The sequence below is a fragment of the Lycorma delicatula genome, chromosome 2 (assembly GCF_047948215.1).
Source record: "Lycorma delicatula isolate Av1 chromosome 2, ASM4794821v1, whole genome shotgun sequence".
Classification (NCBI taxonomy): Eukaryota; Metazoa; Arthropoda; class Insecta; order Hemiptera; family Fulgoridae; genus Lycorma; species Lycorma delicatula.
This window is the reverse complement of record NC_134456.1, coordinates 13,850,589-13,866,755: the sequence shown is the minus strand read 5'-3', so window position 1 is coordinate 13,866,755 and position 16,167 is coordinate 13,850,589. Positions and strand designations below refer to the sequence as shown.

Sequence of the window (16,167 nt, the reverse complement as noted above, 5' to 3'; positions counted from 1 at the left end):
CAAATAGGAGTTCTTACCTTTTTTTTTTCATTTTTATTACTATCCCTTATGTATCAATAGCGCTTTAGAGGAATTCCTCATCATCACTTGATTAAAATTAAAATTTCAAAATTACACATTAAAATACCAAATTACTATATATATAAAACATGTGTAGTCAAAAGCACTATTGATACATAAGGGAGAATAATAAAAATACCGCAAGAGCTCTTATTTGGTTCTGTACTGTGGTGGATTGCTGAATTCTGTTTTTGCTTTTGAATTAATTAGTATAGAGGAAAATATGGTCAATATAAAAATTGATGTTACTAAATTAATATATATATACATATACACACACACAACAGTAATATAATTAATTAATAATTAAAAACTACTAATTTAAAAAGATTAATAAAATACTGAGTGTACAATAAATGATAGCCAATATTACAATTTTTAATATACATTTTTATAGTATTTGTTTTATTAAATTAAGGTAAAAATCTTAAAACAACTAGAGTTGATAACTTTTGATTTGGCTGCCTATTTTTTCACAGTCAATTTGTTTTTCTTATTTATTAATAAAAATGCTTCAAAATTTTGAACTATTTACAGTTATCCTCATCACCTATATCTATATCTGAAGATAATAAATTTAAAAGGAATTGAAAATCCCATGTCAGGAACTCAAGAAATTATTCACTGGATAGATTGTAGTCATCTAACTTTAAATATGGATAAAACTTTTGCAGAAGTAACATTGTTGATTGTGTGGAGAGAACTCCCTTTAATGATATCGTGATAGTACTTCTGCTGCCTATAAAACAAAATTTCTGCGTGTTTTATTAGGTGACATATTCTCTTGGGATGAAAATAAAATCATACAGTTTTCCTTTACAGCTCCTTAATAAAATGCTATGCTTGTCATCTTTAAGAAATATTTATTATCTTTACTCCTATCAAAAATATAATGTCATTTCTTGAGGCTCCTTCAATAAGTCAGAACAAGTTTTCAAGATACTTAACAGACTGTAAGATTATTGTTTAATCCCCATGAATATGAATTGTGTAGATTGCTAATTTATTTAGAAAATTATATATGTTAACTTATCTTTATGCTTATATTTATGAATGTCTATCTTTGTCAGAAGACTAAAATAGACTTAATAAACTTGATAAAAATAATAATATTTAACTCTGTTAAAACAGACAACAGAACTGTTTTCATATAACTCCGCTCAATACCACAGCTTATAGAAGGGCCTTTTTGATGCTTTAGTAGCATCAATAAATTTTTACAAATTTTTAATAAATTATTACAATTTAAAAAAAAAATCTTTCCATCAATTCATTTAAAATTCAATTAAAATATTTTCTTTTACAGAAACAATATTACTCTTGAATGAATTTTTAAATAATACAAATTAAATTTTTTTTTAATTTTCTGCATTACATTCAACATGTATGTAAATATTTGCTGAAATAATTTTTAGTACTGGCTTTTGAAGTGTGAATTATTTGTAGTAGTTTTTTACATTTAATATCTTCGTGTTTTTAATGTATCTACCTTAACTTTATTTCATGTGTTTATATTTTAAATAATTAATATGGACTTAATCATATATATTTTTTTGCCTTATAATGAATTGTGTACATTTCTGATGTGTTCTATTTAACGTATTATTATGTAATGAGCAGCATAAATCATTTACTTATTTATTTTATTGTCATTTTCCAATATGAATCAAAATGTGAATGAAGATCAAAATTGTCATTAAGCAGTTATATTGCGGTGTAATAAATGTAAAGAAAACATATGGATAAAACAAATGAAATAACCTGAATATGGCTGAAAGTTAGCAAAATAATACAGGGTACATGCCTAAACCAAGCATGATGAGTCTACAAAAATTTCTTTCTTGCTGAGATCCTTTGTATCCTACGTCTATACACACAAAAAAAAAAAAAACTAGGCAATTGTCAGAATATTTGTGGTAATACACATAATAAGATTTTTTTTGTTTACCCTCGGCACCATTAGGTATTGCTTCAGAGGATGAGATGAATGATTTGTAGCATGTGTGAAAATGCCACGCCTGACCGGGAATTGAACCCAGGACATCCGGAGGAAAGGCCGAGACACCACTGAGGCCAGCATGCTTAATATGATTGAGAAAGATGATCATCACTTAACTCTTGTTTCTTTTAATGAAGCAAGCATTTCATTTAAATCGCTAAGTACATTGGGAGAACTGAAAAATTTGGGAATATGTAATAGATAGTTGAATATGTAAATGATAACCTAAAAGTTTGGGTACAGTGTAGATTAAACTGTCAATATGGTTCTGAACTGTGTTTTAATAAGAGTACTTTTATAAATGTTATATATCTAAACAAATAAATTATACATTTTTTATATGCTCAAGTAACCTATTCCCACCAAGTGATCAAATTAAGTACGGAAATTATTTCAGGTATATTTTATTAGACACCTCCACATTTAAAAAGAAGCTGTTGAATGAAAAATTGACTAACAGATGGCTTTCTAGTTATGGAGCTGTTGTCTGAGTTCTTAGAAGTTCAGATTAAATATTCACTAGTTTTTTAAATAGGAACACATTAAAATCTCAAAAAAATTTCTTAAGATGAATATCAGAAAAATTACATAACTAAAGTTACTACAAGAATGACCCAAGATATTATTGATCACAACTGGGCTAAAAAATTATAACTGAAGTCTGTTGACTGAACGTGACACTGTACATAAACTAAAAACATAAAAATCTCAGTAACTTATTAAATTGGTAAATTTATTAGTAAAACTTATCTTAGTGAATTTATTAACACCAATTTTATATATATATGTATATATAATATACTATAAGTGAAGTGCCAACCATTTTATACATATATATAAATGTATAAAATCTTAACATTATACAACCCCATGGCAACCAACTCTAAACATATGAACAAACAAATTAAATCTAACAAATGTTAGTTAAATTGGCCAAAAGTTGATTAAATTAGGAAAAAAGTGATTTTAACAAAAATTTAAACCAGGAGAACAAGGATTAATAATTTTATGTAATATTTATAGAAATAAGGTCAATGAATGCTCTAGATGTTCAAAATAAGGAATAGTTTGATAAATGAATTTTCATTGAATCACACTAATATGCCAACCATGAAGCCAGCTAGAGATATCTGCTAATATTGATTACAAATACACCTCACACTTACAAAGAATTCAAATGTATTTTAACACTATTTTCATAGGGCTATATATGTATATTACTAAATCTATCATTTTAATTAAAAAAAAAAAAATTATATGCTACTACTTTAACAAGAATGTATAATTTCAGATTATTATGGGGGTTGAATCCTGGTTAAACTTATATTTGAATTTTTCAAACAAAAAATATCCATGTTTCATTTTCATTATGGAATAAATAAAACTGTCAGCTCATAGTTGTTAAAGAGAGTAAATAATAAATTACTAAAAAAAACATAAGGACAAAATGAAACAAAAATTACATTACATTATTTATTACGTTTTTAGTAATTACAGGTTAACCGTCTATTGACAACCTCGTGATGCGACAAATTTTTTTTTAATTACATGAATAATGCCAAGCCCGACTGGAATTTGGACCCACGACTTAAAAATAAAAAGTATAGATGCTACCATTCCTATGGAAGTTGTCATTTTAATTATATAATACCAACTCCATAGCAGAATAACATTATCTTAGCCTTTCTCTAGGAGATCCCAGATTCAAATCCCAATCAAGCTTCACACCTTTTCCTACTACAAAACTTTCATACGGATACCAAAGCCCAAGCTTTGAGCTTATGTTATTCAAGTTAAAATTAATATATGTAACAAGAGGATATTAAATGCTCATTAAATCTAAATAATTTAAATACAGTATCAAAGGTGATTTAATCAATATGTATTTATTTATATATTAGTTACGGTGTGATTATATAAAACACATTACATGATTATCAGTAAGAATAACGTAAATTTATTCGCTTTAATTAATTTTAAAATGTTATCAACTGTACTTTACTGATTATCAATACATAAATGAATACCAAATATATAAAACATTAGATAATATAATTTACTGTAACATGTAACACAAATTAAATTTATTCAACTTCTAATGCAAGTTTTATCTACAAGATGAAGGGTATTAATGAGAATAACTCATGACAGCTATCATGGCTGAAATTTATTACTGAAGTTAACTACAAAAAAAAAAGATAGTAACAGGGATTACAAAAAAACGTGTGTGTGTGTGTGTGTGTGCGCGCGCGCGCGTGCACACACACACACACACACATTGATGGTTAAAATTTGAGGATTATGATAACTGACATGAGAATATTGATAAGTGGCAATAATAATATTAATGAACATTTAGCTACATGGTAGTGCAAACTACCTAATAGTAAAAGCTCACATTAATGATGGTGTCAAGTAACTATTTATTTTACAAGTTTTCACAATTTTATTCACAAATATTGAATACAATTTGTTGTTCGATTACACCAGTATAAATTAGATTTAAAATGATTAAGATTACAAACTTAATTAATTAGAAATTAATTAATTTTTATGCATTTTTGCAAATCTAAATAATAAAAACTTTAAAGAAATTTTCAATTGTTCCTTGAACTTTTGATTTTGAGAAGATAGGACCAGGTTACAAAATAATAACTACTGTCAATTTATTAACCATTAATTTGGTTCTGACTTCTTAAAGTTCAGATTAAAGAGCTGAAAAGTACACATTATTTTTTAGTTTTTGGTGAATTTTTAAATTGGTTATATTTTTTAATTGACTTTCTTACACATCTGCTCAAAAGGAGTGTAATATGTTAAGGATGCATGTATGTTTCACCGTAGCAGCCAACCAATTTAGATTATGGTACTGTGTTGGAATCGTTATGTTACTAGGAGTATTATAGGATATATATGTAGTAGAGGTGACGATTTACCAGTTGAAGCACATATAAACTTTAACGAATTGCATTAATGAACTGTAAACGTTTACCACTGTGTGAGCTGGGTTTGAACTGAATGATTAGAATCAATCAAATGATAATATTACAAAAATAACAGGATTAAATTTACATTAAATAAAATAATATTAAATTTAAAAAAAAATATGTTTAATAATATTGGGCTTCCCATGCAGACTGTGTTAGAGGCTATAATGGTGAGTCGTATGGGCTATTCTATTTTGTGGACATACCCTACTCTGAAAGAATAAATAATTACGATTAATCCGATTTTTCCTCAGCAGCTCAATAAACATAAAACTTTTAATATTTATTTTGTTTTACTATTACAGAGTAATGTATTATCATATAGCGTATTTAAATATGATAAATTTTTCGATAAGTTGTAATAATTTTCAATATCAGTCGCAATGCTATAAGCCTCCGTTAGCAATGTTACATTGTAGGTTGTGTCATGTGTCAATTTACGAATATAAATTTTAATCTAATTACTTTTGTATTGTCCTATACGATGTCCCCAGATTTTGGGGGCCTTTGTTTATGATTCAACTATCATCTTATTTGCGGAAATGTATGGTACATTTATTTAAAGAGTAATAACGGGGCTTTTACTCTATCCTAATATTCAGGCATGATTGTTGAATAATAATAATAATTGCATAAATATTTGATGACAATAAAAAGTAATATTTTAGCAATTGTGTAACTGTCCACTTTATTAAAGAATTGGAGGATCGTATCTCACTTTCAAATGAAATAAGTTTAAATTAAGTGCAGCAAAAAATGTGTATATGTAATTTAATAGACGTACAAGGAAATCATGTGGTGGTGCCCACATCAAATTTTTTTTACTTTTATTTTTTAAAAATATCTACAAAAATTCGCTGTCACAAATTGTGTTTCAAAATAATAATATGTAAAGGGAAACGTAAAAGCTAGATCGGGGCCTGTATTTTAGTATGTAGAATATATTTGGCACTATACAGCTGTGTAAGAGAATGGCCAGGTATGCAATTGCATTCTTAAATTCAGTAAAAACAGAAAATTGTTTTTATGGGCTAAGGATTTCATTTTTCTATACCATGTTATGTCTGCTTATCGCGTCAGTTAAATATTTTCAACAATATTGTTACTTTTTGTTTTATTTATTTGTAATACTAAATAAATTCCATTTCATAAACTATACAATAAAGTTAGCATTTATACTAATAGCCAAATAAGCATCTGGTAAATTTGTTTGTTGTTTTCAGTTTATATTATATTTAAGAATCTATATTTATCAAATAATTTGAATAATACTTACTATACAATACTGCTATTAGTATTAGTATTGAATGAATTGGCAATAAGTATTGTACAAATTTACCAGGACACTGTTTTATTTTTGTCATTAATATGGCCGAGACAAAAACAATTATCTTTTCACCTAGAAAAATTAAAGGGTGAAATTACGTTGAATACGGAGCAAGTTGTCACGAAAGAGATAAACATCTTAAACACAAATATCTCGTCTTTTCCGGAAGAACAAAGCTTTATTTAGATTGAGAATCTAAATAAAGAACTTCGTCATAAGTTGTTGAAACAAGATAAAAATGATAGATGCTCTACGAAGGGAAGATAATTTAATTTTTTACAGGATCGCTGAGGCACAGGACGAGATAACCGGAAAATTAAAAAACACCAAGCTGGATTTGTGTAATAGACCCATGAGTGTGGAGTTAACAGAAGCGGAAATTAATTAATACGTACTAAATCGAATGGGATACATTCAGTTGTGCTGTTATGTGTGTCTAACCTAAAGAAACATTCTTTTACAAAATAGATCAAAGGCTTAAAGGCACTAAAGTTTTATTGCGGTCGACTGATGGAAACTCTGATAAACGAAAGATGTTGGTCGAATTAAGGTCTCTTTTACAGAATGCGGGCATGCTGTTAAACTGAAACATAATGGACATTTTGGTGGATAAAAGTTTTTTTATTTTGAAGACCTCGAGGACGCTTGCTTAGATGACCTTGAAATGTGAACAAATGGCAAAGGAAAAATCAGCGAAAAGGTAGAAGGCTCGGTGGTAAAGCAAAGCAGATAAAAGAACCAAATATTGTGGAGTTTTTTCATCCCCGAAGTGCTCCATCTTCCACTAAAACGAGCTCCATCCACGGATTCCGAAAAAAGTTTTTGGAAGATAGTTTTCATTGTAATTTGAATATTATGTCGTATAACGTTTCAGGCATAGTTGATAATTCAGATTTTATAAACTTTTTAAAAAAGCATTACATTTTCTTGCCAATCGAAAAGTTCTTATCTGATGACGTACTATCAAAATGTAAAAAAAATACTTTCCAGTATCGAAATTGTTTGGGAATAACAGTGGATTGTTGTAGCCAAAAATCCATTGTTAGGGAGAGCATAGGGGATGCTATCTATGTAATTAAAAATGGAGAAAAATATGATAAAATTACTGATTTCACAGAATATCCAGTTACAACATTGTAATAATTTACAATGATTTTGAACGGTTGTATGATTTAGTGCAGAAGTACGACAGCAGAAGCATTATTATGATGGGTCATTTCAACAGGAGAGTCGGTAACAAGCAAGATATCCCGGCTACTATACTGAAAAATATTCATAACCTGAAATACACAGATAGAATCTTTAAAGATTCGGTTTTAAACATAAATGGTAAAACCTCTTTGGTTCTTCTTTGAGGATTTACTTTAATATTGTTGAACAGTTATACAGCAGATCTAAATGGGGACTACATCTTTATTGGAGTCCGGGATCTTCAATGATTGACTTCTGCGCTGCATTTGTTAATCTTCTTTTTTCCATTGTTTCATTTCAGGTTCCTGTAATTTCAAATCTCCATTTTTTTCTTTCAAATAGTTCTCCTAATAATACTTACATTGTACTGCTGCTCCTCAAATTAAGTTGGAAGCAAAAAAATAAAATTAAAAACACGGAAATAGTTAGCGACTTAGTTGCTGATCCTCATCGCAGTTGGAATGATGATCATGAAGGAAGCTTAAAATATTTAATTCGTATAATTTATAACTGGTTTTTTCTGGGCGTGGAACAAAGTGTTGTTATCAGCATCTGGTTACAATAATACTACAGTAAACAATTTGAGCTACCAACACTAAAACCAGATTTAAAAATTAAATAACATTATTATAAAACAAATAAAAAATGAAAAATATTCCTCATACAGTACACCATAGATGTAAAGAGCCCATACTATATGCTAAAGGCGGTGTAAAACGACAATTAAATACAACACAAAAATCTAACTTAAAACAATAAAATTACCATCTGCCATACGCCAAACAGCATAAATAGATGAATTACACTAAAATAATAATGAAATATTTGAATACAAATATACGGCCCTAAGAAAAAACAAGACATTCGATGACATCATCATTTTGTTCCCTAAAATTTGGATGTTACCCTCTAATTTAAATGTCTGATGCAATACCATATAACAGGTACAGTCCATACCGTTAGTCTGTAGTCCCAAGGAACACAAACAGCGCAACAGTTTGATTCATGAGATGTCTATGAGTGAGTTTAGTGTTCCCTATTCACAAACAGCTAATTATAACCTCCTCTCAACAGTTATTCCTGCATGAAGAGCTCCACAGGGACACAGCATTCTTAAATGAACAAAGTTTATTGCTGACGGTAGTATTCCACTCACTTTGCACACTCATCATGAACCACCCCAGCTAAACATTCCCTGACTGTGATAGATCTGGTAGTGTATATATATATATATATATATATATATATATATATATATATATATATATATAAATAATATAAAACAACCAATATATGTATATATATGTTTAAGTTGAATTAAGAATCTTCTATTGGTTAGATAAAAAATAAAAATGATTAAAAAAATATGCATTTGATTAAAATGAAAACAACCATTAAACTGATTATTCTAAAACATTATCTTAAAAAAGTAAAATAATATTCATGGCTTATTTAAGACGTAACTTAATATACAAACATCATTATAACACTAATTATGATACTATTGATATTGTGCTGTTATCTCAATTTTTTAACAAATAAATTTAAGTAATAAAAATTAACAATTTATATTTAAGATACAGCATAACTAATAACTTTTTTTAATTACTGGAATTATATTATACTTTTGGTAAGTAATGATTAAAAAAATAATTTTAATTATAATATGTTAATTACTAAGAATGAAAAATAGACCTACTTTCAACAATTTTGTTAATAACATGAGGAGTTAATTTTTCCCCTGTGTTCAACTATAAAACAGCTGTGCTTTAATTTGAAATCAAAATATTTAATGTAGTATCACACTTAATGGCACTGAAATATGGATAATAAAAAAGCTAAGAAAGTGAACGATGATGCTTCTGAAGTACAGTTTAATAAAACGGTTGAAATTAGAAGATTTCAACAAGTTTTTGGTAAAATCTGAAATGAAATTATTTATGATGGATGAACCAGAGGAAAATTAAACCTGCCAAATTGTGACTAGAACAGTAAGTAGGTTATAAGTTAGACTGTTAAGTTACCAGAGGTTAGTTAGTTGCATTATATTTGTATGTAAAAGCTGTGAAGCAAGACAAAGATTAGAATACATGAGCCAAATAACTGACATTTAGGATGTAATTAGTTGAAATCAAAGGATTACAGAAGGAAGCATATTAAACCAGTTAAGTGATGGTAAAAAAAAAATCAACTATATGCCTTTCGATTTCATTTTTGCTTCACCAATGTGATAATATAATCAAAAGTACACATGTTTTTGTGAATTCTACCTGCTTTTTTCACCATAGCAAATACATTCATGATAAATTTACTATTCTTATAATTAAAATTATTCTTTTATAATTAAAAAAATAGAATTTATGAAACAGAAAGTAAAATAATACAATACCAGGTAAAAGTAAAATACCATTATTTTATAGGAATAAAAATTATAAATCAGTTCTATTATATTACTTAATGTTCAAGAATAATATGAAAATTTTACTTTATATCAGTGATTAATCTGAATTTTTGAATAAAATTAATAGCCAAAGCACACAGAGCCATAATAAAATATAAAATTAAAGTTCAGGAATATAACTACTATATGTGCACAACACCACTTGTATTAATAAATTCACAAACACCACAAAAAAAAGAAAGTAATTTGTATCCAATTAAAATGTGATTGTAAGCGTAAAAATCATTAAAAAGGGTAGCGTCTCTATCTTTTGGAGATTCCAGGTTCAACTCCTAATCAGGAATGGCATTTTTCATATACTACAAAATTCAATATCATCTATTGTAGTTATTATTATTGGGAATCAGCATGTTGTTGCAATTTCTTTTTCTTCAAATAACCCTTTAAGTAGTTATGATAAATCAATTCTTGTTATGCTTCCTTTGTGCTCGCACTTCTTTCTTGGATAGTGTCGTTTCTTCTTTTCTTGTTTCCACTTTCTAACATTAGTTGATTTTTCTTTCTTGAAAACTTGCTTTCTGAATGTGTGTCTAAACAGGCTCCTGCCATTTATTGTATCTGTGGAGCAAGTAATGTTTTCTAATGTTTTCCATGTCCTTTTCTATTTCCTGAAACCATGTGGGCTTGGATTTCTAACTTCTAGCGATTAAAAGATCTGTTTAGTTAATCTGTTATCACTCTCCAATGTACAAGTCCATAAAATTGTAACTTTCTTTTCCTCATAACAATCAGTTTTTCAAATTTCATATGTATTTCTCTATTAGGTCGTAATTTGAATTCCAATTCACGGTTACTTTTAGGTTCTAGTATTTTCCTTAGAATTCTCCTCTTCATCTTTTCTAATTTTATAAGATCTCCAATTCCAGTTAGTTTGTGTTTCTGCTGCAAACGGTATTTTGGGTCTAATCACTGTTTGATAATGTCTCAGTTTTGTGTTCCATGATAGAGATTTTTAGCTACATGTGTTTCTTGTCCATATTTTGTATTCTAGTTTCTATCGCTAGTTTTTCTTTTATGGTGTTCAATATCCATTCTCCATGATATTTAAAGCAATCTGTTTTAGATATGGTTTTATTATTTATCTTAAGGTATGAGGTGCATCACTGATGTTTGTCATGAATTGTGTTTTTCCAAAGGATATTTGTAATCCAACTTTGGCTGCTTATTTTTGTAATTCTGTGATTTGTTTTGTGCATTTTCAAGTAAGTTGTTTGTAATTAATGCCATATAATGGTGTAAGCTAGACAATCCATCGTGAACTTATTTAAGTTCCTTGCAAGTTGTCTGCCCTTAGAATTTATGGCTTTTCTCCATTCTCTAACCACCTTATCTAATGCACAATTGAAAAAAGGAGGAAAGGGGGTGATAAATCATTTCATTCTCTTCAACTGATGATATTTCAAACTTTTCTGAGAGTTCCCTCATAAATTTTACCTTAGATGTTGTGTTTGTTAAGATTGCTTTAATTATTTCAGTTTTTTTATTGTCCAGTTCCAATTCTTTTAGAATGTTGATTAGCGTGTTTCTGTCAATTGAATTGTATGACTCTTTAAAAATCTACAAAAGTCACCACGTACTTCAAATTCATGATTTTTCTAATTTCTAAGATTTTTTTAGGTTTGTGATTTGTTCTGCACAGGACCTACCTTTCCTAAACCCCCTCCTTGACACTCTCTAGTTGTGGGTTGAGCACTATTTCAGCTCGATTTAAGAGTGCTTTGGACAGGATCTTATACATCACTGGTAACTGGGATAATCATCTGTAGTTACTAGGATCTGTTTTATCTTTCTTCACATACAGTGGATGTATTAATTCAGATGTCCATCCTGATGGTAGAGTGTTTGTTTAAAGTGTCTCCATAGCTCAACAATTACATTGTATATTTTATGAATAAACATTATTATTGTTATTAAAATACTCAAGTTTTGTTTTTTTGTATTAATTTTATTGTGAAATTATAAAATAACAGTACATGGAAAATGAAAAACAAACAAATTAATCTTTTATGTTCTTATCTCATATAACAATAACTACACCTTTTATTACAAACATATTATGATATGACTAATTCAATGAGACAATGGCAGTTTTATAATGAAACCACTTATTACAGTAATAAAAAGAAACAATTAACACATAAAGCAATCATAGATAAATGGTGCTGAAATTTAAGATAATTTAATTAATAAATAATATTCCAACAAAGCAATCAGATTTACACATTTGTTTTTAATACATGTATGAAGAGATCAGGACACACACACTCACGCAAACAAACATGCAAATACACTACCACAAAAAAGATACAAATTTAAACACAGATTTGATGTATAGTCAAAAAATAATAAATCACTATAAACTGAGAAAATTATGCCAAACAATCATGTTAAGTTAGATACTTTTGCTTACAAAATGACATGGACTTCTATCTGCTCTGTCTTCATTATCTTAATACGCTAAAGTTATTCACAATTCGTAAAGTACTATTACTGCATAATCAAAATTCAACAATAAATAATCAGGATCATCAACCAAACAGATCATAAGGTATCATTGAAAAAATGTCATGGAAAAGTAAAGGAGTTCAGGAGAAGGAAGTTGATGATGGAGAGCCACTGTCTAAAGTTAAACCTGGAAAAAAGGAATAATTTCTTTAAGCAACGTTTTTCTTAATAAAAAAAATAAAAACTTTAGATATATATTAAGTGCATATGTTTATATAGATTGATATGAAATTAATCTACATTATCTTCTACCAAAAAAGGTTTTAGAGACATGTTTTTACATGAATCTTTACTTTGAATCTAACAACTTTCACAGTGTATTACAACTAGCTGCTGGTTAATTCTTTTGAAACTTCATCTTTTCACAGAAGTAGGGGATAAAAAAGATGCAGAAATAAAAATTTGGTGCATAATTCACTATATATACAAGAAAGATATGAATTTTATCATTTTTAATACATTTAAAACTGATTATTTAAAGATAATGATATGTAATACGCACTATTAAATTAAATAAAGGAACTTTTTTTATAAAAACACAAAAAATAACAAATTTTTTCATAAAAATGACTTGCTTCAAATCCTCTAAGTAAAATTAACTGGTTTAAGAATAATGAAATAACAAGCAAGCACTTTTTTATGTATAACTTTGTAACTCAGAGTAAGCGTAACAAAATTCTGAAAAAAAGTTATGCAAACATTTGATTTGATAATTAAATATTTAACAGTTTTATTTATTAAGAGTAAAGTTTTCCCATTTTGGTGTTGTTTAGTGTAAACTACACATTAATAAAGGGCTAAATGTCAAAAGTAGAGTACATTATTAAATTTTATTCAATTATTGTTAACCAACAAGATTTTAAATCAAATGTAACCCTGTATAAAAATAATTATAATACTTTATAACAGCTATATAATATATAAATATTTATTACCTGTCCATGAATATGAGAACTAACAAATACTGCAATAGGGTCAGGCCATGGAATACTGTGATATTGGTCCCACCATCTTTGCATTATAATTGATATATAAAACCCAAGAACAAATGACAGTGGAATCAAATTGCTGTAGGTCTCACAGTATTCCGATATACTTTCAAATGTTCTGAAACAAAATTAAAAAAAGGAAAATTAATTATATATTTGAGAAACCTTGAAACAATAAAGAGAATTTATAATCTTAGTCTCAGAACTGAATCAGGCAATCAGTATCATTCAAAACTCATCATAGGAGTACAATAATTTTAGGTGCAAAAGAAGATACTGAACTGGATAATTGTAAAATCATTAAGGCTCTGGTTAGATCTTGAACATCTAAAACATTGCCAATGGGAGACTATATTTAATAAAGTGGTTTTCACAAGTGACCAAGATCAATGACATTAGGCATAGCTTCTGTGTGAAAGTGGAAACAGCAAGCCAAACAGTTTGAGTAGATCGGAAAGTATGCATTATAATCAAGGCATAGTTGAGTTGGGTATCCAGTTTTGGCATATGAGAGCTTTGACAATACCAAACAAAAGAACTGAATAACCAGAAGTGAACATGAACAATTTCAGAGATCTGAGAAACATCAGCTAGAGAACCTACTTCCTGCTAACAACTTCCTGCTTTATGCTTGACTAGCATAAAAAAGCCATAAATGAAAATATAAATCCTACTTAAACTTCAACATTAACGGCAAACACAAAAATAATAAATAGAAAATCTAGAAAAACATTTTATTTACAAGTAGCAAGAAAAAGGAATTTTTACAGATATGAATACTAATGGATACCGGTGTTCTTTGGTGGTCGGGATTCAATTAACCACACAACTCAGGAATGGTCAATATGTTATACATATTGTCCTCATCTCATTGTGCTGTGGGGAGGGGGAGGTTGCTTTTTCTTCATTAGATGAACAGATTGCGACATATACATTAGGAAAATAAAATATTAAATGTAATAACATAAAGATATCAAGATGTTTTAGATATTAAGAGAAGTTTAAGAGATTTTATATATACACACCACTACTGAAAACAATAACCAAAGATGAGGTGATACTCATAATCAATATTAATTATAATTCATAATCACATCGATATAATTTCTATGAACATAAAAAGATTAACATCCATAGAGATTTAAAAAAAAACCTATTTACACTAAATATTATTAAGACTGAATTAATAATAATTAAAAATCCATGACTATGTTTTACAGGGAGCAGACCACCAAAACTTAAAAAAAAATTGATTTTTCAATTTTTATATACATCGATAGTCAATTTCTTACTGTTTTAATTTGATATACAACTTGACCAGTTTTTTATTTGTAAAGTAACTTAATAAAATTTTTAAACCTGGTGTGTATTGTGAAATTTTTTAATAATTTTCTTTACTTCTGAATTTTGTATTTTCTTAGTTACTCCCAAGTTATTTCAAATTTTTCTTCTGACAAAACTTTATAATGAAGAAGGCAGTGAATTAAATTAACACATGATATAAGTTCAGTTGCGGTTATCTCAGTTTGTCTTTCTTTATGGTGAAATCTAAAATTCTAGTGAAGGGTAGTGATCAATGTAATTTCTGTGAGTGGTTCTGTTTAATTAATATTATTGTATTGTTTTATATTATTTTTATATTATAATGTATTGTAGTTTTTTTAGTTGTTGTGTAAAATGGCAGGAATAGGGAGAATTTCAAAAAAATGAAAAACTTAGGTGACATTGTGCAAACCCTAACCTCCAACAACCCACTTCAACACCTCAGGCATGTACCTTCAGTATTTCCAATAAGGGCTACATCAAATAAAAAAGTAGAGAAACAGTTGTTTTAATACAAAAGATTTGAAAATAAAGGAACACATTTTCATTATGACATTGTAGATTTATATCCTTTAGGTAAGATGGTTCCTTCAGTAGCAGTATATAAAAATTGTGGTCATCAGTTGAAACTGTCTGTTGGTATGAGAGTAGGTCTAGCTGTCCCAGTAAATCTACAATGTATAGAACCAGACTGCAATACAAAAACATTCAAATATAATAGCAGTGAGGTTATGTTAGAAAATAGTAACAGAAAAATTTTGTCATAAATGCTCGTTTTGTTTATGCGCTGCGATCAACTGGAATAGGCCATGAAACGGGACAATTATTTACTGTGTCATGAACTTAGGCCTTTGAAATTCACCTTCCATAATAAAATTTCATTATCTGCAGTTGAAGATATTTGTAATCAAGCAATGAAAGAAGCAGTACAAACAGAAATTGCAGAAAATGAAGAATGTTGTGATATTGCTGTTGCTTGACAGTAGCTGGCAAGTAGGGTTACTCTTCTTCACTCAACGGAGTAGTAACAGCAACAAGTATAACAATAGGTAACGTCCTTGATGCTGTTGTGTTGTCCAAATTTTGCCGATGCAAAAAGGGCTGCAAGACCAACATGATTATAATTGTATTGCCAACTACACTGGTATGAGTGAAGGCATGGACGTACGAGGCATAAAGGAAATATTCAGCAGGTCTCAACAGAAGTATAATGTCCGATACAAATATTATCTCACAGACGGTAACTCTAGAGGTTACAATGCCATCTGTGAACTACAACTTTATGGCCTCGACCTTTAAGTACAAAAAATGGAATGTGTAGGCCA

The 16,167-nt window shown here is 28.6% G+C and overlaps 1 protein-coding gene across 2 annotated transcripts in view; it reads right to left on the bottom strand.

The window, feature by feature from the left end:
* Positions 1–16,167, bottom strand: part of LOC142320477 (bestrophin-4-like) — a 324,943-nt gene that overhangs the window by 31,025 nt on the left and 277,751 nt on the right. For both annotated transcript variants that reach the window (XM_075358294.1, XM_075358295.1), the window contains exon 4: positions 13,466–13,637. In XM_075358294.1, coding sequence (XP_075214409.1) covers positions 13,466–13,637 — 172 coding nt within the window. The remainder of the gene's footprint in view (positions 1–13,465; positions 13,638–16,167) is intronic.